This window comes from Pan troglodytes, chromosome 18 (genome assembly GCF_028858775.2).
Source record: "Pan troglodytes isolate AG18354 chromosome 18, NHGRI_mPanTro3-v2.0_pri, whole genome shotgun sequence".
Taxonomy (NCBI): domain Eukaryota; kingdom Metazoa; phylum Chordata; class Mammalia; order Primates; family Hominidae; genus Pan; species Pan troglodytes.
Genome location: NC_072416.2, coordinates 13,632,973 through 13,660,970, shown reverse-complemented (window position 1 = coordinate 13,660,970; position 27,998 = coordinate 13,632,973). Strand labels below are relative to the sequence as shown.

Here is a 27,998-nt window from a genome sequence, read left to right as displayed (position 1 = left end):
CGGTCATAGAAGATCTTAAACTGGAAATATGCGAGTTGGAAAATAAATGAATACAAATGATTGTCAAATAACAATTCATAAAGTAGACAATAATACAAATGCACGACAATAAATGATGTGGTATGAAAGCATTCAACAAGCCTACCAGATTTGTGATGGTTTTTGAACCTCGTGCAGGAAGGAGGTGCTCCTTATGATTTTTCACTTTGCAAACATTTATTCCTTGATTTAACCCACCACCACCATGACTGCTGTTCATTCATTAATTCACCAAAAATCGGGTAATTATCTTACATGTTTTCATAAATCTTTCTTTCTTTCTTTTTTTTTTTTTTTTGAGATGGAGTCTCACTCTATCGCCCAGGCTGGAGTGCAGTGGCGTGATCTCGGCTCACCACAAGCTCCGCCTCCCGGGTTCACGCCATTCTCCTGCCTCAGCCTCCCGAGTAGCTGGGACTACAGGCACGTGCCATTCCGCCTGGTTAATTTTTTGTAGTTTTAGTAGAGACAGGGTTTCACCATATTAGCCAGGATCCTCTCGATCTCCTGACCTCATGATCCGCCCGCCTCGGCCTCCCAAAGCGCTGGGATTACAGGCGTAAGCCACCGTGCCCGGCCCATAAATCTTTCTTAAGAGTATGTACAGCTCACATTTATTTCAATGTTTAATGCTAGAAGTATTTTGGGCCTTTATTTAGAAGTTAGATATGTTTTCGTGACCAGAAGTATGCCACATGAACTTAACTCCTGTTGATATCAACTCACCTATGGTAAAATTGGTTTCTTTATACATCATTTCCCTTAAGGTCACAGTTTCTAAGAACCTATCCTTGACGTTAAGTGAGGACTTAATGTGCTCAGCTATATATCCTCTATATGGGGATAAGTAAAGTATTGGGGTGGGCATGGGGGAGGGAAAATTGCAAAAACATCCTGAACTGTTTTTTAAGCAATAAACAACTCTAAGTGAAGCAATTCTGAAGCTTTTAGATGCATTATAAGATTGGGCGAATCAGTGAGTAGATGTTGTTAGGAGTCAGGGCTCTCAGTGTACAAGAAGAAACATACAAATCTAAGATGGGAGAGGACAAGAAAAAAAAAAACCTGTAAATGCACTGGAATTGGGGGTACTGGTATGAACATATGATTTCTAAAATACGTGTGTGTACGCATGCTTATATGTATGTATATGTAGGCACATATAAATGTACACTTTGTATATGTACATACATAGATTTCCTAGCTTTCTCCACTGAAAGGGCCAAACTGCAAAGATACCTCAGTAGCGATGAGCACATCCAGTGCCCAAATCTTGGCCTCTAATACCCCTGCCCATGGACAGGAGCCAGAGAAATGGTTAATTCCAAGGACAGGCAGAGGAGGTACTAGATGAACACAGAACACCATGTTATGCCAGAAAGTGTAAGGGACTGCTCAAAAAATCACCAGGCAAGCACATGACAGCCAGCTTGAAAGGGTTCCTGCAGGCCAACTCTGGGACAATTTAAGCACCAAAATAATTAAATACAGTAATGCACTATAAACCATTAGAAAATTGGAATCCATGAGTCCACACCAATAAGAGATAAATAAATAAATGAGAAGAAGGGAAAGGTCTTGCTTACAACAGAATGCCAAGGGCTGACTTTTAAACACAGAGAGAATGTTGAACGTGGAAAATCATCTTTTCCTGCCCATTACGACAGTGACTGAACCAGGCAAGAATCATCAACAAATGCCAAATCTAAGGGGGAATTTTAACAAGGGGCTGAATATCTGTATGATCCCAAAGTGTCTCCCTGTGGACTGCTTATTAGTTGGGAAGAAAAGGAAGGTCATTACACAATACAGAAACTGGGCAACACCTTAGTCATGTGACCAAAACGAACATCACCCAAGAGGGACAGAAGGACATCATGTGCCTCCAGATGTGACACCCTGAGAAGTGCATGACATCACCCATGCCGTGTTCCAGCCAAGAACGCATAATCTCAGTCTAATCACAAGGACACATCACACAAAGACAAAATGAAGGACGTTTTATTAGAACAAAAAAAGGAGGAGGTTCTGTATTCCTCAAAAAAAAGTCAATGTCGCAAAAGAGAAAGAGATCGTGGAAATGTTCCGGAGTAAAGGAGGCTGGAGGCGTGACAACGGAAGGCACCACCCGCCTCTGGATTGGACCTTGCACTGGAGGAGAGAATATGCTAGAAAGACATTATTAGGCCAATACAACAAGAACACAGCAGGAGAATACTATGAATTTGACAGCTGTGCTGTGCTCATGAATGAGAACACCTTAATCTTAGCAAATGCTCATGATGCTTCAGGAGGAAAGGGGCACGATGAATGTGCGTGGGGTGTGTGGGGCGGGTGTGCAGACAGAGAAAATACAATAGGAAAGTAAATGGTATGAAATGTTACAGGGGTAAACTGGGTAAAGGGTAAACAGGTGTTCTTTATACTATTTTTGGCTTTGCACCTTTTGTAAATTTGAAATTATTTTCAAATAAAAAGTTTGGGAAAATTACCATAAGCATAAAACCAGTATAAATAGAAAGCAACTACAAAAATGTACATGATGAATAAACAAAAAGGTGCTAGGGCCTGTTGTGTGCATTGAGAAAGGGAGATGAAAGGGAGATTCATGTTTATGAATGAGGTATTCAAGTACTAAATACCTGTCACAGCAAATATGCAGACTCCCCCCACCCACCCTATCCCCTGCCATGGAGATAATCATTTAGAATTAGAGCTCTTGCATCATCTTCTTTTTTTTAAGAAACAAGGTCTCACTCTGTCACCCCGGCTGGAGTTGTGGCACGATCACAGTTCACTGTAGCTTCAACCTCCTGGGCTCAAGGGATCCTTCCACCTCAGCCTCCAGCGTAGCTGGGACTACAGGCACACACCACTGTGACTGGCTAGTTTTTTATTTTTTGTACAGACAGGGGTCTCCCTATGTTGCCTGGCTGGTCTTGAACTTCTGGGCTCAGGTGATCCTCTTGTGTTGGCCTCCCGAAGTGCTGGGATTACAGGTGTGAGCCACTGCGCCTGGCCACCATATTCTTTAAGGCTCTCCCTGTACCATCTAAAACCATCTCTATATTCTGCAGTGGTAGAAATACTTATGTACCCTCAACTCTGCATGTTAAGGCAGGGGAAACTGAAGTACCAAGGCATTAGTCTCTGCCCCAGGCTACTGTGGGCTCTTTCCTTTGCACTGCCCCCTTGAGTTGTGGAAATGAGTGCCTGCACAGTATCAGTTCCCATGCCAGGCAGCATGGCCCATCATGTCCAACACTCCAGCGCCTAGCCTTGTAGGTGGTACGGCCCCATCACACAACTGAAGTTTCCAGCCTCTAGGAGCTGAGTAATGTGATTACCATCCCACAGCTCATGAGGCTGCAAAGCTGGGAGCAGGAACTCAAACCTCCAACTCATTTTGCTTTGGCCAATACCACCCAGGCCCTCTGCAGCCTCTATCAATTCTACAAAAGCCTCAAAGGCAGGAATGGATTTGTATACCCATGTTTATAGCGGCATTATTCCCAATAGCCAAAAGTGGAAGCAATCCAAGTGTCCATCAACAAAGGAGTGGATAAAGAAATGTAGTCCAGCCATGTAATGGAATTATTATTCAGCCTAAAAAAAAGAAAGAGAAGGAAATCCCCAGCACATGCTACAACATGAATGAACCTTGAAGACTTTACGCTAAGTGATGCAAGCCAGGCACAAAAGACAATACTGTATGATTCCATTTGAATAAACGACCTAGAGCAGTCAAACCCATAAAGACAGAACATCAAAGGGTGGGGTGGGGAGTTATTAAATGGGCACAGTTTTGGTTTTACAAGATGAAAAATGAAAAGCGTTCTGAAGACAGATGGTGGTGATGGTTATACAACGTGAATGTACTGTTTTATTTTTTTTGAGACAGAGTCTTGCGCTGCTGCCCAGGCTGGAGTGCAGTGGCGCGATCTCGGCTCACTGCAAGCTCCGCCTCCCGGGTTCACGCCATTCTCCTGCCTCAGCCTCCCGAGTAGCTGGGACTACAGGCGCCCGCCACCGCGCCTGGCTAGTTTTTTTTTTTTTTTTTTTTTTTTTTTAGTAGAGACGGGGTTTCACTGTGTCGGCCAGGAGGGTCTCGATCTCCTGACCTTGTGATCTGCCCACCTCGGCCTCCCAAAGTACTGGGATTACAGGCGTGAACCACCACACCCAGCTGAATGTACTTAACACTACTGAAATGTGCACTTAGAAATGATTCAGATGGTAAATTTTATGTTATACGTATTTTACCATAAGTTTAAAAAAAGGAAAAAAAAAGGGAGCAGGGAAGGCCACATCTTTCCACTTGTTGTCCAACTAGTGCCTATGTGGGGAGGCACTGGTGTGGGCCAGGAGAGTCCTGAGGGACCTCAGCACCCAAGGACGTCCACTTCTGCCTCTCCAAATGACAGCTCTGGCCAGATTCTTGAGCTTCCCCGATACTCTGACACACTCATTTTTCAAATTACAGCAATAATTTAACAACTCGCCCGGGGTGATGTCCATTCGAATCTGATTAGTATTTGGTAAATGAAGTGCTTTTCAGGGAAATGGCAGGCATGGCCTCCCAATAGTCTTTGACTTCACAAATTCAAGGATTTTCTCAGTTGCCCTCTGTGTTCCATATTCCAGCGATCACAGCAAGGACAGACTGAAAAAAGATGGCAAGAGGGGAATAAGACCTTCAAAGGAAGGCTAAGGGGAAAGATGCCTGGCTGGTTACCTAGGATATAAGGGACAGCCTGCATGTAATTGGCTGGCTTTTTAGCAGAATTTCAAGAAGCAAACAGCCCCTGACAATGACCGAGAGTGTGTGCTCTAAGTGCTCTAAGTACTGGGGGCAGCCCTTCCTTTGTTTTTTTATTATCTTCTACTGCCCAGCAGGAGATTGAGTTGAGAACTGTTTTCGGGAAGTTGCTCTTCAGAGGCTTTGTCCTAATTCACCTCTAATTCTCCTCCTTATCCCAGTTAAGCCCATCTGAAAACCTGACAGCCCCACAACATCTCTCTACTGCAGCGCCTGGGCCTGCTGATCCTTCTTCTCCCTCTCTTCCCACCATTACACACACACATACACACAAACACACTCACTCTCACACACATACTCACCTGCACACTCACTAAGCTCACTTACTAGCTGTAGAAATTAACAGAGAAACGGGTCCCACAGAAACGTGCTTGGTGCCCAAGCGGAGGTCATGCAACCACACTCAAATTGCTGTTTGAGCGCCTCACTCTGCCCTCCACCTTGGCCAGGGTTCGTAGAAAGCTCCTGTGTCACATGCTGAACGCTAGAGTGTTGATGTTCTCACTTATGACAATCTGAGGCCCAGGCATTAGGAAGTCCCCTCTATAGGTGGAGAAGTGCAGAGAGGGCAATTACTTGCCCAGAGCCACACAGCTGTTCAGGGGCAGAGCTGGGATTCAGATCTCAACTCTCCGATAGTCAGTCCCTGGCTTGCCCCAACCAAGACACTGCCAGGCCTGGGGCTGGCTCTAATTTTGAAAGAGGAGCTGGAAATGAGGCCAGGTTTCATCCCATTTCAGTAGAGACTTCCAAAAGAAAAAGAAAAAGGCAAAGATGGGTCTCTAAACTCCCAGGTACCCTCTCAAACCCAGCTAACCTGGCAGGTTCAAAGGCCTATCATCTGTACTCCATGCCCTTGCTGGAATTTCAACAAATGAGTAGGCTTTGAAGGTCAGGCCGGGCAATTACTTTTTCCATAGGCAAAAAAACAGTAGTCCAGCCCTATTTTTACATGAGGAGTTTGAAGGATTCAGTCCCTAGGATATGCTTATTAAGTTACTGCTCTAAGTAAATTCCAAAAGAGATAACTGTCCTTTCAGACTCAAGGGCAAGCTAAAAAACAAGCACGTACCCTAGGAAGTCTGCCTTCCTGGGCAGAGTGAATGCTTCTTTGCCTACAGGGACGATGATATCCTTCCTTTTTTAGTATTTAATTTCTGCAAATTTAGGGGCCCTGTGATTTCTTGGTTGCAGAATGAGTCACCCATTACTTGGGACCTGAGGCAGAGCAAATTCCTCTGTAGACTGGGGAAGGGAGTGGATGGGTTAGGGGTGCACATTCATTTCACACAACTTCCTTGTTTGAGCTTAAATCTGGAGGAGGTGTGAATTCTGGGTGCTGCATTTATAAAAAATAAAAACAACAACAACAAAACAACACACACTAATGCCATATCCAAATCGGGTCATGGCAAAACTGTGCCTCGTGACCACATGCCTTTTTTACTCCTGTATTTTCCCCCTGTCTTTTAAAGTCAAAATTTCACTACTAAAATGGGATTGGCAGGGTATGCAGAGGCAGAGTGTCAGCATCTCTTTCCTTAAGAGTCACCATGTCCATCTGTCGACAAGTCCGTGGATCTAGGGACAATGAAAGGAGCTTCTAGAGAAGAAATAATGTGGAAGAGAAAAGAGCCGCATGTCTATCTCAAAATAGGATGGCAGAAGATGGCCTTGAGAGAGAAGGGGAGTACCCAGAAATACAGTGTGACTTTCTAGGGGGAAATCTGCTATTTCTGCTGGCCCAGCATCCATGCCCCTTGCTTCTGATAAACGCATCTCATTTTTCACTGAGGGAGCCACTGTAGCATAGATTTGTCATGTGGGCCAGGCCAATCGGTCCAGAATATCTCTGGGGGTGGGAAGTGGACCCAAGTCAGGCCCACAGTACCCACAAGCATTGGCCCCAGGACTTCAGTGGCAGCCACTGGGAAGGAGAAGCCCCCTCTCCACTTGCTGGCCAAGCTGGGAGGATGTGAGCGCACCTGGGCCCAGCCCTGTCCAAGCTTCCCAGGAACATGAACAATAAACACCCTCTTTGCTTAAGCCAGTCTGAGTTGGATTTCTAAATCTTGCAATCACAAATATCAATGTATCTTCACTTAAAAAAAAAAAGTCATCATGTGAATTATATTTTCTATATTCAGAAATTTCCAGACAGGAACAATGAGGTCCAGAGCTTCAAGAGGCCATCCAAGACACACAATAAACCTAGATGCTGAGACATGACCGCGAGTCAGATCTCGCATCTTCTAGGCACTGCCCAGCATCTACACTGTTCTCTGGTATGCAATGTGAATGAAGAAATGTGCCTGACACCCTTCCGACTCACAGGAATTAACAGCTGTGCAGTTTCATCCAAACACAGATACCGTCTAAGGAGAGAACACCCACCAACTGCACCTTCACATTTACAAATAATCAAGAGAGCAAATATATAATTCAGAAAGCTCCAGAATACAAGTGCTGTTGCCTGGCAGGACCGGTCTATGAAAGTTGTATGTATTTATGGTGAGCTGAGTGACAAAATGACAGATCCATCATATTTTGAAATGACTAATGTGCTCAAGAAATTAGGAGGGCATCAAAATTGCACAGGTCATTGAGAGCCATGTGTGACTGAGCCCTGAAGCACCAACTGTTCAAGCAAAGCCTCTGGGGAGATTCCTGGGTCCTGTGTGGCACGATCTGGCTAAGTAACCACCTGGAAAACAGGCTTTTGGAGGTGGCAGAAATTCGTTCCCTTGTACCCTGCCCAGGGCAGCCGGGCACAGCTTCCAGGAGCCCCTACTCTAATTCAAGCAGTTCAAGCTGAAACAGCAGCCTGCAGAACTGGCCTGAAGCCCCTGTGTGCCAGGACTGGGCTGGCTGGCTGACTAATTTGATTGTGATTTTGGGGCTAAGCCTGTCTGATCCACACCACTGTTAGTCACAGCTGAGGCCTGGTTAGAGAGCATCCTTAAAAGGACTGGAATGAAAGAGGTAGCATCTTTCCAAAACAAAATCGATGAGAACACAATGCACAAAATGAGGTGAAGATGTCCATTTCTCCCCCAGTGTGGCAACAGAACAACTAAACCTAGGGATTAGGCAGACATTTTTCTTCTGCATTAACAACAAAATAATCAGAATGACCCCAATAAGCAAATTAGCATGGCTTACCTTGTGTTTGGCCCTCCCCTCCCCACCACAGTGATATTTATTGGCAAAGGCTTCCCAGGCCAAAAATGAATTCCTAAACCAAAACACCTACTGCACACTTTAAACAGAAATAAGAGGAGGCTGGAGATCTCAACCATAAAAAGAGGTCTCGGTGGCACCAGAGAGACATTTTGGTTACACTTGTTGATATGTGATCATGGTATTCACTGACAACTGCCAAGAAAGTCATGATGGAGCAAGCAAGGTGGTGGCGGAGGCATTCTTTGGCTGCAGAATCTCAGGCAACTCCCAAAAGCAAATGAGCTCCCAGTCACTGAACGAGTGGCTCTGTGTTACAGCTTCAGATGCCCTGGACTGGGAAGCTCACGCAGTCCTTGCTGACAGGGCTCTGCAGAGCTGGTTTCAGAGCAGCCACTGTGAGCCCAAGGCCCAGGAGGACGGCTCACAGGAAGTGTTCCCCACACCCACAGAGACTGCAACCAGACTGCTGAGGAGATGCCAAGTTCATTCCAGAAAGTGTGGCCAGACCTTCCTGAGAAGAGCCCCAGCTCCACTTCTACCAAGTATCAAGCTCCCCATCACTTCCCGCTGTCCCCAGCCCCAGTGCCCAGGACCACGGGCAGAGACCCCAGCTGTGTGGCTGTGAGCCTGGCCCATGACACAAGCAATAGGGCAGTTCCATTCTGCTTAATCCCAGAGTAAATGATCTCCAATTCAAGAAGGTTTTAGCATCTCAACGAGAGGGAGGTGAAAAATCGACCAGAATTCCCAAAAAGGGCAAAACGAGGAATGAATGATTTTGCTTACAGAGCACATACGTACTACACACGAGTGCACCTCATTCTAAACAGACAGGACTTAAAAAACCTTAACGTAAGAATTGAGAGAGTTATATTTGATTTTTCAGTATTTTAAAAATACTAAATTTTTTTTTTTTTTTTTTTTTTTTTTTTTTGTAGAGACAGGGTCTCGTCATGTTGGTGAGGCTGGTCTCAAGCTCCTGGGCTCATGCGATCCTCCCACCTTGGCTTCCCAAAGTGCTGGGATTAAGGTGTGAGCCACTGCACTCGGCCTACAAGCATATCATTTCATTAAACACAAATCCTCTTTCTTCCCGCAGTGCACAGGATGCAAATCATAACCCCAGGTTATTGGGAATAATTATATCAGTAATAAGGATAAAGATAATAATAATTCCATGCTGCTCCTACTGTCATAATAATGACAAACACTTCTGCAGCATCGAAGCCTTTGTAGCATTTAGAATGGGCCAGGCACTGTTTGGAGCACATTGCATATATTCACTCATTTAATTCTTGTATGAACACTACAAAGTAGGTACTATTTGTTACCCTCCTTTAATAGGTGAGGAAAACTGGCCCCAGGTCACCCATCCCATGAGGGCGGGACTTGCCCTGGACCTGCATATGACATACACCTACAGCAGCCTCCGAGTGGCAGGGCTGTATAGAATGAGGTACGCCAGTGTGAGGAAGGAATCGAATCACTGGCTGGACACTGTGGGGAGCAGAAGTCGGGGTGGAGAGGGCACAGGTGGCAGCCTCGCTGGTGGGCTGGCTGGCGGCGCAGGCGCAGGGCGGCGTTCATGGGGACACTCACCTTCACTCTCCCCACTCGTCTTGATGCCTTTTGAACCACCCTCTGTACCTTTAGCCTTCTCGGCGTCTTCTTGGGCATCCTCGGTGGGCCCTTTCTCCTCATCTTCTTCTTCCCCAACGTTTTTGTAGTTGGGTCTCTTTTGCACCCGCCTCTTGCCCTTGTGCTTGTTCATCTCAAGGGACCGCTCGAGTGTCTCGGTGGGTTTAATGAAGCACCGAATGCTGGGCTTGGCCTAGGAAAGTCCAACGAAGGCAACAGGTGAATTCGAACACTAGAATCCCGCTGGATGCTATCAAGTTGCCCAAAAGTTTCTGTCCTAAGAAACTCATCTCCAAAAGAAACCATTATATCATAAGATAGCTGCACTCGCATGCTTACTGCGGGACTATTCATAATAGCAAAGACATGGAATCAGCCTAAGTGTCCACCAACAGAGGACTAGATAAAGAAAATGACATGTATACACACGATGGAATAGTATTCAGCTCTAAAAAAGAAGGAAATCATGTCTTTTGCAGCAACATGGGGACGATTATCTTAAGTGAAATAACTCAGACACTTACTGCATATTCTCATAAGCAGGAGCTAAATAACATGTGCACATGGCAGCAGAGTGTGGGATGATGGACAATGAGACTGGGAGGGGTGGTGGACTTGGAGGGGGTGGATGATGGGAGGGTGTTTGGTGGGTCCAGTGCGCATTACTCCAGTGATGGATGCAATGAAGGTCCTGACTTCACCACAAATGCAATACATCAATGTGGCAACACTGCCATTTTACCCCATGAACACAGACAATAAAAACATATTTTAATAAAGAGAAATTAATCTCCAAAACAAATGCCACCTCCAGATCTATTATTATGCCCATTATTAACATCATCATCAAATAATCAAAACAACAGTGCCAGCTACCATTTACTGTCTACTGCCCTAAGTCAGAAATGGTGCACTTTACCAGCAGCAGCTCTACACTCCCCAAATATTAGCTGTTTGTGTAAGGAGAAATTCTGATGAACACTTCTGTGGTACTTTCTTATGTGTCAGATGCTGTTCTCAGGCTCTGACTATATGATCTCACTTGAACTTTATAGCAACTGCATGAGATATTACTGTGTCATCCTCATTTTACAGGTGAAGAAACTGAAGCACAGAGACAGAAAAGGATCTGCCCGAGGTCACACAGCCAGGAGGTGGCAGAGCCGGGATTCAAAACCATGTACCAGCCACACAAGCTGTGTCTTAGCTACAGCCCACTGATATTATTATTAATTTTAACCCAAATAAGTTCATTTTAAACAAAACTATCACTACAGGCAATGGAACACTAGCGTGCCTTGCTATTATATTAAAGATAAATAACCAGAAAGAAAAAGCCAAGTGTAGTGGGTGTTGTCAAATTCTGGCTCTCATTAGAAAGGAAGCCTAGTAAGTATCAGCAATAAGTCAAAGATCAGCTCGCCCCAAAGGACGAAGTTCTTCCTTTAAAAAGTCAGAGATGGCCGGGTGTGGTGGCTCACCTCTCTAATCCCAGCACTTTGCGGGGCTGAGGTGGGAGGGATTGCTTGAGGCTGGGAGGTCAAGGCTTCAGTGAGCGAGATCGTGCCACTACACTCCATCCAGCCTGGGCGACAGAATGAGGCTAGTGTCAACTGTGGTTCATGCTTCATATTAGTATATCTCAGTCTTTATAACAACCATAATATATAGGAATTATCAGTCCCATTTTTATCGTTGAGAAAATAGAGGAGCAGAAAGGTTAAATAACTTGCCCAATGTCACACAGCTACTGAGTTGGAGTCAGAATTTGAATTGGGGCTTATTGGGGCTTGCCAATTCCAAAGCTCACACTCTTCCTAAAAGAACAGTGTTTCACCAGGAGCTAAAACTTAATTCTACATTTAATGCTCTTTAAAGAGGAAGGCCAGGCACATGGCTCACACCTGTAATCCCAGCAATTTGGGAGACCAAGCTGGGAGGATCACTTGAGCCAAGGATTTCAAGACCAGCCTGGGCAACATGGCAAAACCCCATCTCTACAAAAAATAGAAAAATTAGCTGGGCATGGTGGCATGCCCATGTAGTCCCAGCTACTTCAGAGGCTGAGGTAGAAGGATCGCTCGAGCCCAGGAGGCAGAGCGCCAACATGGCGCCACTGCACTCTAGCCCGGGAGACCGAGTGAGATGTCTCAAAAAAGAAAAGAGAAAAAAAAAAAAGGGTATAGACATGCAAACAGACTAGAAAGGCACAAAAGACAGAAGAAAATTGATTTGTTTAGGGCGGGATTTTGATTTAAGTGTTTTTCTCTTACCAGAGTCTGAATAATGTTCAGATATCATTTTGTCATTTAAAAAAAGTTTCAAAATAAACTTTTCCATTATCTTGATATAGATTATCCATCTGAATTTACCCCAAACGACCACCAATTATATGCTGGGGGACACCGTACCTTGCCAATAAATGGAAATGTGCTCAAGGAACACAGATTAATTTCAATAACGCTCAAAACAAAACCTAACTGAAAGGTGAATTAGCATCCAAATACAAACATTAATTTTTATTTGCCCACTGTGGATTATTCAACCACAAAAAAATGACACATAAATTGCTGCATGATTCTACTGTCCAGGAAACCCAGATAGCGTATTACAGACACCAATAACCGAGGGCCCCCAGATGGGAGCGTTCTGAGAATGCACTGCTTGACAGACAGCATCCATCAGAGCCCACTTAGGATGCCGGGTGATCGAATGCAGCCTAGTCGCCCTCTCATCTTCTCCTGAAGCATCCAAACCCAGGAAGTTAGCTTCCTCCCATCACTGCCAACTCCTAGTGAATTTCAGAGCCGGCCACACAGCAATCAAAGCTTTCAGAAACAGAAAATAGAGACCAAGCGCAGGGCAAAATGTCCCCTAGTTTGAAATTAAGAGCAGAAATTCACACAGACAGATATAGAACCCCTCCCTAAGCTCTGTGTGGACTCAGACATACAGAACAAACTGGCAGAACTGACGAAGTGAAATAAAGTGCTCAGCGCCTGGGGCTGGCCAGAGTGGTCTGAAACCCAACCCAGCTGGCCTGTCCTAGGCCTCAGGTTCCTGTTCTAAAACACGGAGAGTAATTCTGGCCCCCTAGAACCAAAGGAACCCATGGATATAAAGTTCATTCAGAGGCCGGGTGTGGTGGCTCACGCCTGTAATCCCAGCACTTTGGGAGGCCCAGGCAGGTGGATCACCTGAGGTCAGGTATTCAAGACCAGCCTGGCCAATATAGTGAAACTCCGCTTCTACTAAACATACAAAAAATTAGCCAGGTGTGGTGGCGGGCGCTTGTAGTCCCAACTACTCGGGAGGCTGAGGCAAGAGGATCGATCGAACCTGGGAGGGGGAGGTTGAAGTAAAGCAAGATTAAAGCACTGCACTCCAGCCTGGGCACAACAGAGTGACACTCCGTCTCAAAATAAATAAGTAAGTAATAAAGTTCCTTCAGAGAGTGCCGAAACGGTGAACATCCAACACAAAACATTACCTTCTTTTCCTGCTTACATCTAAAAAAAGAAAAAAAAATCAGCTGCAAGAATGAATTTTAAAACTTTCCAAAGGGATCTACTTTTCTCAGTGATCAGGTGTCTGGTGTGGGAGGGCATGCTTACTGGGGAAATTTCAAACCTTTATAACACGACCTTCCAGTAAACAACTGGAAATAACCTAAATGTCCATCGAGAGGGGAGTTGTTAGGTAATTATGATCTGTTTGTCCAAAGGGTGGGAATCTAAGAAGACTGGGGCCTTTTTATTCCTAAATAAACTGATGCAGACTCAGCACCAGGATGAAAATGCAGGAACCAAGTACGCAGTAGGGTCCCTTTCAAGTAAAGCTTTTCAAAGGCTATACGTGATGGTGTAAACGCGCCTTTTCCTGGAAAGATGCCTAAGAATGTATTGGCATCTTGGGGGAATTAAAAAAAGCAGTGGCACTGTGTACACACCCACACAAGCACACTTTTTTTATTTTATACCTTTTGGTTTGAGATTTCTAATCATGAACATATATTAACTTTATTTTAAACATTCAGCTGGGTGTGGAGCTCATGTCTGTAATCCCAGCACTTTGGGAGGCTGAGATGGGAGGATTACTTGAGCCCAGTAGTTCAAGACCAGCCGGGGCTACACAGTGAGACCCTGTCTCTAAACATATACATATAAATAGATACATAATACAAATTCAGCAGGGGTCATTTGGACATTGGGACTAAGGACTATTTTTGCTCCCTTTTATTCTATATTTTAAAAACCTGTTTTTTGTTTGTTTGTTTTTTCTTAAAGCTAACACCAAAACATCACAGTTAGCATGCAGAGGCTGGTAGAATTTGGCTGGGAAATGTGGGCAGAGATTTGTGACCATTTCTGTTGCTCCGGTCACCCTCCTTCTGGCTGCCAGCCTCCAAGGATGCTCCAGTCTGAAGCCCCTAGGAGAAGGGCTCCTGTCCCTCCTCTCGCCACTGTGCTCTCATCTCTACCCCACGGTGCCTGGACCAGAGCAGGGGCGGACAGGCTGCTGCTGAGTGAGCTCATGGCTATAGGAATGAATGTTTGTACCAGGCTGTACCCAAAGGGCAAGACAGAATGATGAAAAAAGGAGAAGAAGGAGAAGGGAGGGAAAGAAGGGGAAAAAAAGCCAAACATTCTCAGGAGCTAAACGTAGCACAATGAAAGAGCAAGCTCACCCAAACTAACCAGAAGTGGAAAAGCCCACTTCAGAGTAAGAAATCACAAGGCGTTTGGGTTGATTTTCTCATAAAGAAAGTACACAACACATGCCCCAGGGAAAAGTATTCTGCAAAGAAGGTCTACATGTCCCAAATGCCACAGGTTTAGGTTTCACCACGCGCTCATCTCCCAGGTGCCTGAGGCTGGGCTGCAGGAGGAGCATGAAGGGAAGGAGCCTCTTTGCTGACTGCAGTGAAACACAAGGGAGCCCTGAGCTCTGCAGCTGAATATTTGGGCTGGCTTCTGGGGTGAGGGCCAGCTAACAGTCAGCAACGACATTTTAGAGGTGCCCCGGGGCCTAACTACTCCCTAAGCGTCTGCACCTGCCTGCTGGTTAATGATGTCTTCCATCAGTCTTGAACCCCTTCACCTGAGGCTTTGGTCCTTGCTTTTTCAAAAGTCAAACACTTTGGGAAAGGTGAATCCCCAGGGATCAATCTTTCATGGAATGGAGGAATCTGTGTGCAGAAACTGCAAAGGGCAGCAACGGGATGGGAGGGAGGATGGAAACAACCAAAGACTGGGTGCCTGAGTGAACGAGAGGAGACACATGGCTGAGAAGACAGATGTCAAACAAACATGTTCCACCAGGTGTGGGTACAGCAGCTTACAAAGACCTGGACACAGGCTGCACAGGAAAAAGCAAGTTGCAATCAATCAACAGTTAATGATTCAGTTTATGGTTAAAATAAAACCAAAACTATAGGGCTGAAACATACGTGTATATCATGTATTCCTGGGTTGATACTTACATGAAAATACACAGCGAAAGGTCTGGAAGAATATACAAACTGAGAACAGTGGTTCCCTCTGAGGAAGATACTGAGGTTGGAGGAACTTTCACTTTCTGCTCTACCTGCGTCTACATCACTCAATTGTTTTATTACCAGCACTATTTAGATATTACCAGCACTAGAAACTTTTATTACCAGCACTATTTAAACGTAAAGAACATCTTTACAAAACGCATTAATGCCACTGAACTAAACACTTAAGAATAGTTGAGAGTGAATTTTATGTTTATTTTATCACAATTAAAAAAACTTTGAAAAGGCAAGTTTAGAAGTTAGGATGGTGATTCTCTTGGGTGGGGTGGAGGTATGGGTTACAAACTGAGGAGGGGCTTTATGGGAATACCAGAAATGTTTTCCATCTTCACTCGAATTATACATGAATATAATCATGTGTACAAAATCATCAAGCAGTACATCTAAGATTACTAAACTTTTATGTACTTTATTGTATTTATGTGATTCCTCAATTTAAAAAGTTTCCCAGGCTGGGCGCAGTGGCTCATGCCTGTAATCCCAAGATCTGGGGAGGCTAAGGCAGGAGGATCACTTGAGCCCAGAAGTTCAAGATGAGCACAGGAAGCATGGTGAGACCTTGTCTCTACAAAAAATACAAAATTTAGCTGGGTATGGTGGTGCATGCCTGCAGTCCCAGCTACTTGGGAGGCTGAGGCAGGAAGATCACTTGAGCCCAGAAGGTTGAGGCTGCAGTGAGCTGTGGTCGTGCCACTGCACTCCAGCCTGGGTGACACAGCAAGACCCTGTCTCAAAAACAAAGAAACAAAAAACACCAAAAAGTTTACCAAGAGGATTTTCAATGAAGTCGGATTGCTGTAATGCCCTAAATACAAGGTAGGACAAAGCGAACAGGCGGGAGAGCTGGATTCACTGATCACTGATGAAACGAGGGGGACTCAGGCAAGCGCAGGAAGCCACAGGCCACGCCTCTCAGAGCCCACAGTCCACGCCTCTCAGAGCCCACAGTCCACCCCTCTCAGAGCCCATAGTCCACCCCAGACAGGTGAATCCTGGTGAATCCTGCATTTATTGCCACATGGCCCATGCAGACGCTGGAAGAGAAGAGGTTCACACAAGAGTGATGGGGCCGCAGAGGAAGGGAGGGAAAATGCGCCAGGGCTGGGAGGCATAGGGGGAGCTTAGGACGGCTTGATAGAGGAGGAAATGACTGATACAAGTCTTGGATGTCAACAGGACTTCAGCAGCATGCTCAGGAAGGAAAGAATAGTAGGAAAGCCAGCTCAGAGCCCAGGAGGAGCCAGCTCGCTAGGTGTGCCCAGAAGCCACTCACCTTTTATTTCTGCTGAGGCCTAGGTCACCTGGGGCTGGTGCTTGGTGACAGTGGTGGTACCCTTGGACCCAAGGTGCTCGGCCAGCTCCCCAGGTAGGGGCAGATGCACAGCCGCTGGACTTTGCAGGAAGTCAGGGCAGTGGTCCCGGGCCAGCCAGTAGCCTCTCAGTCAGGCACTAGCCCGTGCTGCTCACAAAGGGGTTCTTCACGCTCACAGCCTCAGAAGAGATATCAAATACCTTGACTCAATGCCCTATAGATGCAACGAGTTGAGTGGGTTTCTCAGCATCTATTCAGTGGTGCAGCAGGGAGGGGAGAAAGCAGTTGTTTGCGAGTGACCAGGAAAGGGGATGTAAGGGCACCAGGCAGCCTGCCCAGGGAAGAATCTTGGTTGAGCACGAAGGAAAGAGAGACCGGTGGCCAGAGGCATCAGGTAAAGGAAGGAGAGATCCCAGGGCCTGAGATTCTGTCTGAATCTATCAAAGCTGTTGTGATAATCAAGCTAAGAAGACCCTTCCAGGCTCTCCCAGGCCGAGCCTACTCACCCTCTGAGGATGCTTCCTCAAACAGCTCTGCTAAGCGATTTGAGAAGTAGGAGAAAGGTTTTTCCCCTTAAGAAAGGAGACAGGCCATGGTGACTAACAAAAAACATGCCCAGGCAGACCTGGCCCCAAGTCTGAGACCCACTTTCTACTAGCCAAGCGACCCTGACCACAGGAGCCTCAGTTCCTCATCTGTAAAACAGAGACAAGAGTAGTTCCATATCATCACACGCCACCATGGGGGTAGTGTGGGATCCAACAGGCAAAATGCCTGGTACAAGGGGGCACCAGAGAAATTTTCATTGCCCTTCAACCCCCTGGCAAATAGATCACGAGGATGGAAGAGAGGGCAGGGGAGGGGCTTTTAAGGAACAGTCAGGTTCTATGCTTTAAACTTGACTCCCAAGCTCCCAGCAACTTACTGCTCGCTGGCCTTCTGCTTTGTTAGTGGGCTAGACTCAGCCTCCCCAACATGCTCCTGGGCCCCTGGCTAACCTTCCCCATCTCCGGCCTCAGGCGCCAGGACTGGCAAGGTACACAGCAAGGTACAAAGCCAGGGTGGGATTCAGAGGCCCAGAGTCCCATCCACCGTGGTTTCAGTCCTGGCTCCACTGCTTCCTACCTTCTCCTCTATAGGTCTCAGTTGCCACAGCCATCAATGGGCATCATATTAGCATCTCCCCAACAGTGCTGCTGAGAGGTGCCAAGAGATGGCACACTCTTGTTACTCTTTCCAGGTAATAACAGCCATCCTGAATACTCAGTGAACACTTAAAATGTGCCCAGCATGGCTCTGAACACTTTATATACATTGTCTTGCTTTATCCTACAAATAACCAAATGGGGCAAGGAACTACACAGGTGAGGATCTTGCCCAAGGTCACCCACTAGTGAGAGGCAGAGGCAGGATTTGAACCCAGGAAGAATCTAGCTCCAGTGCCCAGGTGCATAACCTTCCTGCCACATGGCTCAAACACGATTCCCTTCCATATGCATTTGCTGCACCTCCCAACGCTGGGCCAGCCTCCCGGGAGCACTGATGTAAAGACTAGGCCATGCTGACGTCACACTAATCAGAGAAACAGTAGCTCTTTGCAACAAAAATGCAGTGACAGTTTATGCATCACTCAACAGGTGGTCCTCTAGCCTGACAATTATATGGTTGTCTATAATGTGACTCTTTTCACTTTTTTTTTTGAGACAGGGTCTTACTTTGTCACCCAGGCTGGAGTGCAGTGGTGTGATCTTAGCTCACTGCAACCTCCGTCTCCCGGGTTCAAGTGATACTCCAGCCTCAGCCTCCCATGTAGCTGGGACCACAGACATACACATCTTTTCACATTTTTATCTGATAAACACAGAGACAAAAAGTCACAGGAGGTCACACCCACTGTAACCAACAGCACTGTAGCACATGGCTTGGCCATTGGCTGAAAAAGGAAGCCAGGTGATGAGTGCAGCAGAGTGAACCTGTTCTCATCCAGAAGGAGGTGATTGGCAAGCAAGCACCAGATGGGTGATGTACCCCAGGGTGATGTATAGACATATGCCTTACTCGCCAATCCAGGAGCTGCGTGGAGCTGTGGAACCAAAGCCCAACATGCATGAAGAATGCACAGCTGCAACATCAGTGAGGCGATTTGATGGCACTGCCGAAATGTAAAGGAGAAAATGAATGCTACGGAGTGGGGAACATGCAAAGGTAGCAGGCCGCTTTCATTAACAAGGAGAACACGGCATTCTTCTCCATGAATTACCAGTTATCAAGTGTTGCAGCTGCAGAGGCATAAAGCAAGGAAATGTCCATCTCTCGGGAATTGGAACAGACTCACAGCACTAACAGGCCTCTTGCAGCCGCGTGCTCAGCACTCGACGCTGAGATGAGGAGCAGCTAACGTCAAGATGGTGCTGCAATTTCTTCTTGGAAAGTGACCTCTGGCGTGTCACTAAGTCTGTAGGGGGCCAGCCTCCTCTCCCTTGCCTTCCCCATCCCAGGTCACCTTCTCTGTCCCTCTCAATGCCAAGCAGCATGTCTGGCACTGTCTCTGGCATTCAATCAAGAGGGAATGCTTGTGGGATGAATTAATTGCAAGATCATCACGAGCACTGAACAGGCCTCTTCAATCACACAAAATGAGCCATCTCACACTCCCTTACTAAACAATGACGAACCAAGCACTTACTTGGTATTTCTTTGGAAAGAGTATTTTACTATACTTTGAAAAAGATGAACTGTGAAACACTGGTTATTCTGTTACTCGAAACAGCCCAAAATGCTACACTGCCCTGACATCTCATGCCAAACTGGAAAACATAATTGCAAGTGGTGATAAAAAGACTTGGAATAGAAACAGTGTGCGATTTGGGGCTAGTCACCTGCAATCCCAAAGGAACAATCACGGAACCTTGGCTTCCTTCTGGGGAGCGTGTGACAATAACACCACCTCGCTCTCTTTCATTATGGGCGTGAAATGAGATGTTCAATGAGACAAACAAGTAAGCTTGACTTCTTTTCTTTCTTTTTTAGACAGTCTCACTCTATTGCCCAGGCTGGAGTGCAGTGGTGTGATCATGGCTCACTGCAACCACCGCCTCCAAGGCTCAAGAGATGGTCCCACCTCAGCCTCCTGAGTAGCTGGGATCACAGGTACGCATCACCACACCCGGTTAATTTTTGTATTTTTTTGAAGAGACAGGGTCTTACCATGTTGTCTAGGCTGGCCTCAAGTGATCTGCCCACACCGGCCTCCCAAAGTGCTGGGATTACAGGCATGAACCACCAAGCCCAGCCAGGTTCATCTTCTATAAAACGAAAACCGTCCCTCTCCTCCACCAACCCAGGATATTTCTTGAATACTGGCCTCTCTTCTGATCCCATATACACCCAACTCCTTCCCACAGAGGCCTCTGACTCACCATTTCTCATGTTTTGGCCACGCCCCCCGACCCAACCCCTCAACTCTCAGCAGGCCTAGCTCCCTGACCTCAGTTCTCAATATTAGGCTCCCTCCTTAGAGGGCTTCCCTCATCATACCTCCCAAAGTTGCTTCTATTTCCTTCCCATATCCAAATCTTAAATTTGTGAGGATGAGCTGGCTTACTGTCTATCCCCCAACAAATAGATCATCAGGGAAGGGACAGATGTCTTGTTCATTCACAGCACCTGCCTGCGGACTCTCACACTGCCCAAGACTGGATGTCCACCGCTCATTAGAGATATGTGTTTGATTCCCGTACCGAGACTTGTCACATCAAGACAATCAACGTTGACTGCAGGAACCATGCTAGACATGGGGACACAAAGACGAAGAGGTTCCAGTCTCCTTCCACAGCAACTCCTGAGTCCTCCAATGGCACATAGGTGCCATGTGCCTTGGACACTTGTTCTCTCCAACCTCATCTCCTACTTCCCATCCCCTTGCCACATTGCCCTTTGCTGTTCCTCCAACACACTAGGCACCATCCCACCGCAGGGCCTTTGCACTGGCTGTTCTTTTTTTTTTTTTTTTTTTTTTTGAGATGGAGTCTTGCTCTGTCGCCCAGGCTGGAGTGTAGTGGCATGATCTCGGCTCACTGCAAGCTCCGCCTCCCTGGTTCACGATGTTCTTTATGACCAAAATGCTCTTCCTCCAGATACCAACATGACTCACTCTCTTGCTTCCTTTGAGTCTGTGCTTCCACCTCACCTTCCCAACAAGGCCAACCCCAGCCACCTTACTGAGAACTGTAACACTCCAGCCTCCGAGCATTGCCCATGTCCATCCTCTGCTTCACTACTGTTTTCCCAGGGCTTCTCACATCTAACGTGCCCTGATGTTACTATTTGCTTTATTGTTCCTCTGTCTCTCTGCATGAGACCCAAGTTCCTGGAGGTCAAGGTTTTTGTTTTGCTCACTGGGTATATATCTCCAGGGCCTAGAACAGTGCCTGGCATACGGCAGATACCCAATAATTATCTGCTGAATATCTGAATAAATAATACTGACCTGGCTTCAGGTAACTCAAAATCAGGTTAAAAATCACAAATATCCGAAGAGGCTAGCCCACTCATGAAAACTAACAATGCCACAGGGGACAGAGGCCAGAGGTGGCACGTACCTCATTTGTCTGTCCTCACCCTCAATTTTCTGATTTTAATTAAAACCCAGAAGAAGTCATCAATGGCCCAATGCAATCAGAAAAGGTCCCCATTCTACATGGAGCTGCCTCCAGCCTTGTGGCTGCCCCAAGCCCATTCTGTGTCACACACTGCAGGACAGATATAGAAAAGCCAGCTAGGGTCTAAGTCACAAGGCTTCTTCCCCATCTGCCTCCTGCTCCCATCCCTGCCCACTGTGCCCACTCCATTGTTACCAGTTGGCTTCTCCAGGATGTAGCAATGAAGGCACCTGCCCCTTCTCTGGCTAGCTGGCCCAAGGCGAAAACCCCGGGCCTTTGGTCACAGTCGCCCGCGGCCCTGGCTAAAGCCTGCTCCCTTCTCAAGTACTAAGGGACATTGAGACCCTCCTCAGTTGTCCAGCCCACCTTCTGCCCCAGGAAACAGGGAGACACAACTGTTTCTCAGACAACGATACGCTCCTTAGTACTGGACCTCATGTTGCACTCTGGATTTTGATTATATCAAATCCTCTTAAACATAGACCAGAGCTGCCACATTCAATACTTCGGTGGGCAAGAATGGCACCTCAGAGCCGTAACTGCAGTGAGGGATTAGGGGATAGACCTCAATGGCAAAGCCAAAAGGGAGAATATACACCAAGCTCTAATTCCCTTGTGGGAATGTCTACGATGGGTCAATTAAGGCCCTTAATTTATAGAAGTCTATCTTTACCCTTTGATATTCACAATCAACCTTCTCCCAGAAGCCTATTAGCATTTTCAGGAAGAAGAATGTGTGCGCCTTGGAACCAGCACTGATTAGCTGGGGGATCATGAGTACAGTCAGGGTCACTAAAAGACTCAGGAACTCTAATCCTGGCCGGAAGGGGTGCTATCCTGCCTGATGCATTCAGCACACGGGAGACTCGGCTGACATCGGATACAAGTTTGAGTTGTAAAGAAAGCCCTGCAGCAGCGACCAGGGGAGCTAAGTCAATGATTAATGCTCTGAATCTGCAAACACACAACCCAGAGAAGCAAGGCTGCTACTTTCCTAGCCACTGGCTCCACACACCATATCCTGGGGGAGTATCCGGCTGGGCAGAGAGTCCTGCTACTAGAAGTGACAGGTGTCCAGAGATTCATCTGGAAACCATCCTAACTGCTAAACTGGTATCTACAGACAGACTGTCAATGTCCTTATGTGGAGATAAGCAAGCCTATTCTGCCCCAGAATCCTCAGACCCTGACTTCACAACCAGCCAACCATATGAACCCACATTAGCAGTTAAGTATTTATACTTTCCAGCTGGGTGTGATGGCTCATGCCTGTAATCCCAGCACTTTGCGAGGCCAAGGTGGGTGAATTGTTTGAGCCCAGGAGTTCGAGACCAGCTTGGGTAACACGGCGAAACCCCATCTCCACAAAACAAAAAAACAAAAAAAAACAAAAGTTATCTGGGCATGGTGGCATGTGCTTTTAGTCCCAGCTACTCAGGAGGCTGAGGTGGGAGGCTCGTTTGACCTGGGGAGGCTGAGGCTGCAGTGAGCTAGGATCACACCACTGCTCTCCAGACTGGGCAACAACGCGAGATCCTGTCTCAAAAAAAAAAAACAACAACGACAACAGTATTTGCACTTTCCAGAAATTAAATCTGGGTCTGGCTGAATGGAGAGCACAGTATACACACAGTATACACACAGAGGGCTTCACCTACCATCACTCAATGGCAATGGCTAACATTGGTGTTTCATCATCACTGTTATTACTAACACTTCTCCCTCTGTGCCTTGGTGTCTGCTCAAAAGCCACCCCCTTGAAGGGCGCATGGTGTCTGTTTCCACATTCATCAGTCCAGAGACAGCTCGTAAGCCCAGGGAAGAAGGTCCCAGCTAGGAGGTGGAAGGTCACTGCGCAGCCTTAGGAACTAAGGTCATTATAATGATAACATCTAATATTTATGCACTTGCTGTGTACATAAAAAGGCTTTGGAGTAAGCACTTTACACGGCACTTAATTCTCATCATAAACCCATGTTTGCTATTCTCACTGGAGAGGTAAGAAACTGAGGCCCGGGAACACCTAGTAAAAGCAGGGACCACAATTTGAGGAGCCCAGGGAAACTGGTTTCAGCACCCACTCCACAAGGCTGCCTCTGGAGGTGGAACATGGAACAGCACCAAAAGCAGCCCACTGCAAACCCAGCCACTGAGGCAAAGAGAAGGCGGCATTCAAGGGGCAGGCTAGGAAGTGACTTCTGCTCTGAGAGTCATTACAAGAATGTCACGAGAGCCCTTGTGACTCTGCTACCACTTCACCCACTGAGTCATTCATTCCTGCACCGAACACCTCCTGGGCATCTCTGGCAAGCCCCATGATGGCACAGGTGGAACAGGCATCTCCGAGACATGGTCCCTGTCCTCATGGGAGGACGGAAGCCCAGGGAGGGCAGGGGTCAGGTCGTTCCAGTGCACCACCACATCCCTCATCTCTCAGCACAAGTACACAACAGATGGCTGCTGAAGGAATGGATGAATAGATGAATAAATGAACGAATGCAAAAATGAAGGACACCATTCCACAGAAACCCAAGAGGAAAAAAAGTCCTTTAAAAAAAGTACCTACAAGTAATGATGCATATCCCAAATTCTAATCTATATGTTCATTCTGCAAAAACAACGAGATGTTAGCAGTTTCAGAATTAGTGTTGTCCTACTCGATTTCCCCACACAAGAAACACTATCTGCTCTGCATTCGAATTATAGCAAGAATTAGCCTTTAGCAGGAACCATATGATTTTAACGCACAGATGAATTTCAATTAGACATTCATCTAACCATGCTGATGTGTTTTCCATTTAACCCTAAATTACAGTCCTTTCAAATAACTGTGATCTCCCCTCTGCTTCTCTCTCTTCAATTTTGGTTTGGTTTTGTGAAAGGTCTGCTGGTAAAAATGAGGCAATACCAGTAACTTATCTACAAATTACGGGAAGGAGAAAGTAGGTTAAAAAAGACCAAGAAACTTAAAACAAGTATAATCAAACCACATCCGAGTTGGGCAGGAAACAATAGGAGTCTGTTCTCGCTCATAGGGAAGGAAGGTAAATCGTACCAGGACTATTATCAAACAAGTCACAGAAGGAATTCAGCCTGTGCTCTTCCCAAACCTGAACGATAGTCATCAGATTACAACCAACTTCAACTTCACACTGAGAGAAAGGTAGTAACTGGAAGCAGAAAGCCGACACATGTGGGCTGGCAATTCCCTCCACGCTACAGAGTCTCATTTTCAGTTCAGGTGTCCACCACAACTGGCTCTTACATCCCAAAGGCAGTTTGTGTGTCTCTCACAGGGGAGGTGAGACCTTCATCCTAAGAAGAGGCCATATCAGGAGAGAGGACAGATCTCCTAAACACTTCCCCTGACTAAATGGTTCAGCTACAGCCAGTGTCCTAAACTGAGAGGTTGCCAGTAACCTGCAATTTGCTTTTGCTCAAACATAAATCCTATGTATCACTGTCAATATCCTGCTTGTGAGGGTGTACTAGAGTTTTGCAAGATGTTACCACTGGGGGAAACTGAGGAAGATCTCTCTGTATTATTTGTTACAACTGCACGCAAATCTATAATTATCTCAGTAAAAAATTTCAATTAAAAAAAAAAACTGCATAAAAGCCGGGTGCAGTGGCTCACACCTGTAATCCCAGCACATTGGGAGGCTAAGACGGGCAGATCACTTGAGGCCAGAAGTTCAAGACCAGCCTGGCCAACATGGTAAAATCCCATCTCTACTAAAAATACAAACAAAATTAGCTGGGTGTGGTGGTGCATGCCTGTAGTCCCAGCTATTCGGAGGCTGAGGCACGAGAATCACTTGAACCCTGGAGACAGAGGTTGCAGTGAGCCGAGATCACGCTACTGTACTCCAGCCTGGGCGACAGAGCCAGACTCTGTCAAAAACAAAACAAAACAAAACAAAACACACCAAAAAAAATCAAAAAAACTAAAACTGCATAATGATGGATAAATGGATAAAAAAAGAAAAAGAAAATGTGGTATATTTCTTGGTACACACACACACACACACACACACACACACATTCAGCCTTAAAGAAATAAATTCTGATATATGCGACAACATGGATGAATCTCGAGGACATTACATTAAGTGAAATGAGCCAGTGACAAAGACAAATGCTGCACGATTCTACTTATATGAGGTATCTAAAATTGTCAAACTCATGCAGAGAGGAGAATGGTGATTGCTGGGGCTGGGGGGATGGAGAGTTGTTGTCCAGTGGGTATGAAGTATCAGTCATGCAGGTGACTCCACAGAGCAATGGATAGCATATTGTACTTCTGAAGTTTCAGTATGCAAGATAAATGAGATCTAGAAATCTGCTGAATGATGCTGTGCCTACACTCAACAATAATGTTAACTATACAAATAAAAATGTGTTAAAAGGGTAGATCTCATGTTGTGTTCTTATCACAACTCTAAAAATGCAGCAGGCCGGCTCATGCCTGTAATCTCAGCACTTTGGGAGGCTGAGGCGGGTGGATCATGAGGTCAGGAGATTGAGACCATCCTGGCTAACACAGTGAAACCCCGTCTCTACTAAAAATACAAAAAATGAGCCAGGTGTGGGGGCAGGCGCCTGTAGTCCCAGCTACTTGGGAGGCTGAGGCAGGAGAATGGCGTGAACCCGGGAGGCGGAGCTTGCAGTGAGCTGAGATCGTGCCGCTGTACTCCAGCCTGGGCGACAGAGCGAGACTCAGTCTCAAAAAAAAAAAAAAAAAAAAAAAAAAAAAAAAAAATTCTGCAGGCCAGGTGCAGTGTCTCACACTTGTAATCCCAACACTTTGGGAGGCCAAGGCAGGCAGATCAGTTGAGCTCAGGAGTTCAAGAGCAGCCTGGCCAACATGGTGAAACCCCATCTCTACTAAAAATACAAAAATTAGCTGGGCGTGGTGGCACATGCCTGTAATCCCAGCTACTTGGGAGGCTGACGCTTGAACCCAGAGGCAGAGGCTGCAGTGAGCCGAGATCACGCCACTGCACTCCAGCCTGGGCGACAGAGACTCCATCTCAAAATAAATAAATAAATAAAAATAAATAAACAATGCTGCAAACCCCAGAGCCCAGCAATCTCTGGTTTCATCTCTTAGAACGACAAGTCTAGCCTTCAGCACTGCAGAGGGTATCTTACAGTAAGACAATCTGAGATGAAGCCACGGCAGCTATCTTCAGGCTTGGAAATCATGCAACTAAAAAAAAAAAAAAAAATTCCCGAGGGACCCAGTACATCTCCAGTTGCTATTAACATATTAACATCAATGTAGTCCCAGTTAGCAGTGGGCAGGTTTCACGGTAAACACACCTCATCTGATGGGGGGCAGGCTCTGCGAAGCTTCCCGTAGAAACGTGCATTGATGGGGACCAGATCTTCTGACTGTTGGAGAAGATTCCAAAAATCTGGACTTTTCTTCCTAAATTTTAATGTTGGCAATTCAGAAAATTTTCTTTTAAACACTGCAAAGACCAAACCAAATGAGTCTGGTGGCCAGTTTGCAACCCAGCAGGCAGTTGATGGGCACTATATATATATATATATATATATATTTTTTTTTTTTTTTGAGATGGAGTCTTGCTCTGTCGCCCAGGCTGGACTGCAGTGGCGCAATCTCGGCTCACTGCAAGCTCCGCCTCCTGGGTTCACGCCATTCTCCTGCCTCAGCCTCCCGAGTAGCTGAGACTGCAGGCGCCTGCCACCATGCCCGGCCAATTTTTTTTGTATTTTTAGTAGAGACGGGGTTTCACCGTGTTAGCCAGGATGGTCTCGATCTCCTGACCTGGTGATCCACCCACCTCGGCCTCCCAAAGTGCTGGGGTTACAGGGGTGAGCCACCGTGCCCAGCGGGCACTTTATATTTTGCCCCCATCTCCATCAGCTCTCTAGAGCAGGGCTTGCGCTGCCTGTTTTCTAAATGGAGTGAAACAACCCATTAGGCTGGCGGGGCACTCGGCACCTCTAACTGGAGGCCCTGCTGATTCTGCTGACTCAGCCTTCCGTGACTTACATTCATTTAGCAAACGCTAGTTTAAGAAAGTTGCAGAGAAATATCTAGGGCCCCATAAACTCTGAGTCAGCTGTACATTTGCCAGACTGTGTGTTGTCATGAGATGGACCACTAGGAAAATCTTTAACACATCACCCCTGTCACCTCTAGGCCAAAGCCTCTCACCAAACACTTCTTCCCTTTAGAGCACTTATAAGAGTTAAGACAGTGAGTTATTTGCATATCTGATCCATGTCCACCTCTCTACTGTACTGTAAAGCTCGAATATGGCACAGACTCTTTATGACATTGTGTATCCCCAGAACTAGCATGATACTTGGCCCAAAGAAAGAGCTCCATCAACACTGCTGAATGAATCAAGAAAGGGATAGGCCAGACAGGGGCCATGAAAAGGCCCCAATCAATTCACTAATGCCACCACCACTAACAAGGACAGAGTTTCTGGGAAGCTTTTCAGAGGCGCTAATGCTCCCCTGAATAACAAAATGACCTGGCCAGACCATCATACACCAAAACCAGTGGAAGGGCAGGGGCCTCTTGTAATTGTACTCCATGCAGTGGTGGCCTTTCATCCACAGGGTCACATTCCACCCATTCATGTAGGTGGGGCAGCAAATCTACTACCCCAGGGCGAGCTGGCCCTTTCACCAGCCTGGCCACTGCCTGAGCACCTGGCTGCAGAGAGGAAACCTTTACGAAACAGCCCTTGTATAAAACGCACTATGCTCATCTCACTTACCCACTCTAAGCTCCTTATGGCAGGG

General features: G+C 46.4%; 1 protein-coding gene across 11 annotated transcripts in view; it reads right to left on the bottom strand.

Moving 5' to 3' along the window:
* CLEC16A (C-type lectin domain containing 16A) overlaps window positions 1-27,998 on the bottom strand; it is a 236,576-nt gene that overhangs the window by 169,074 nt on the left and 39,504 nt on the right. For 6 of the 11 annotated variants that reach the window (XM_063796660.1, XM_054668200.2, XM_063796658.1 and 3 more), the window contains exon 10: window positions 9,689-9,872. In XM_063796660.1, coding sequence (XP_063652730.1) covers window positions 9,689-9,872 — 184 coding nt within the window. Of the gene's footprint in view, window positions 1-9,640; window positions 9,873-27,998 lie in introns of all 11 variants that reach the window. The other 5 variants (XM_054668203.2, XM_009430305.4, XM_054668201.2 and 2 more) reach the window with 1 other exon arrangement.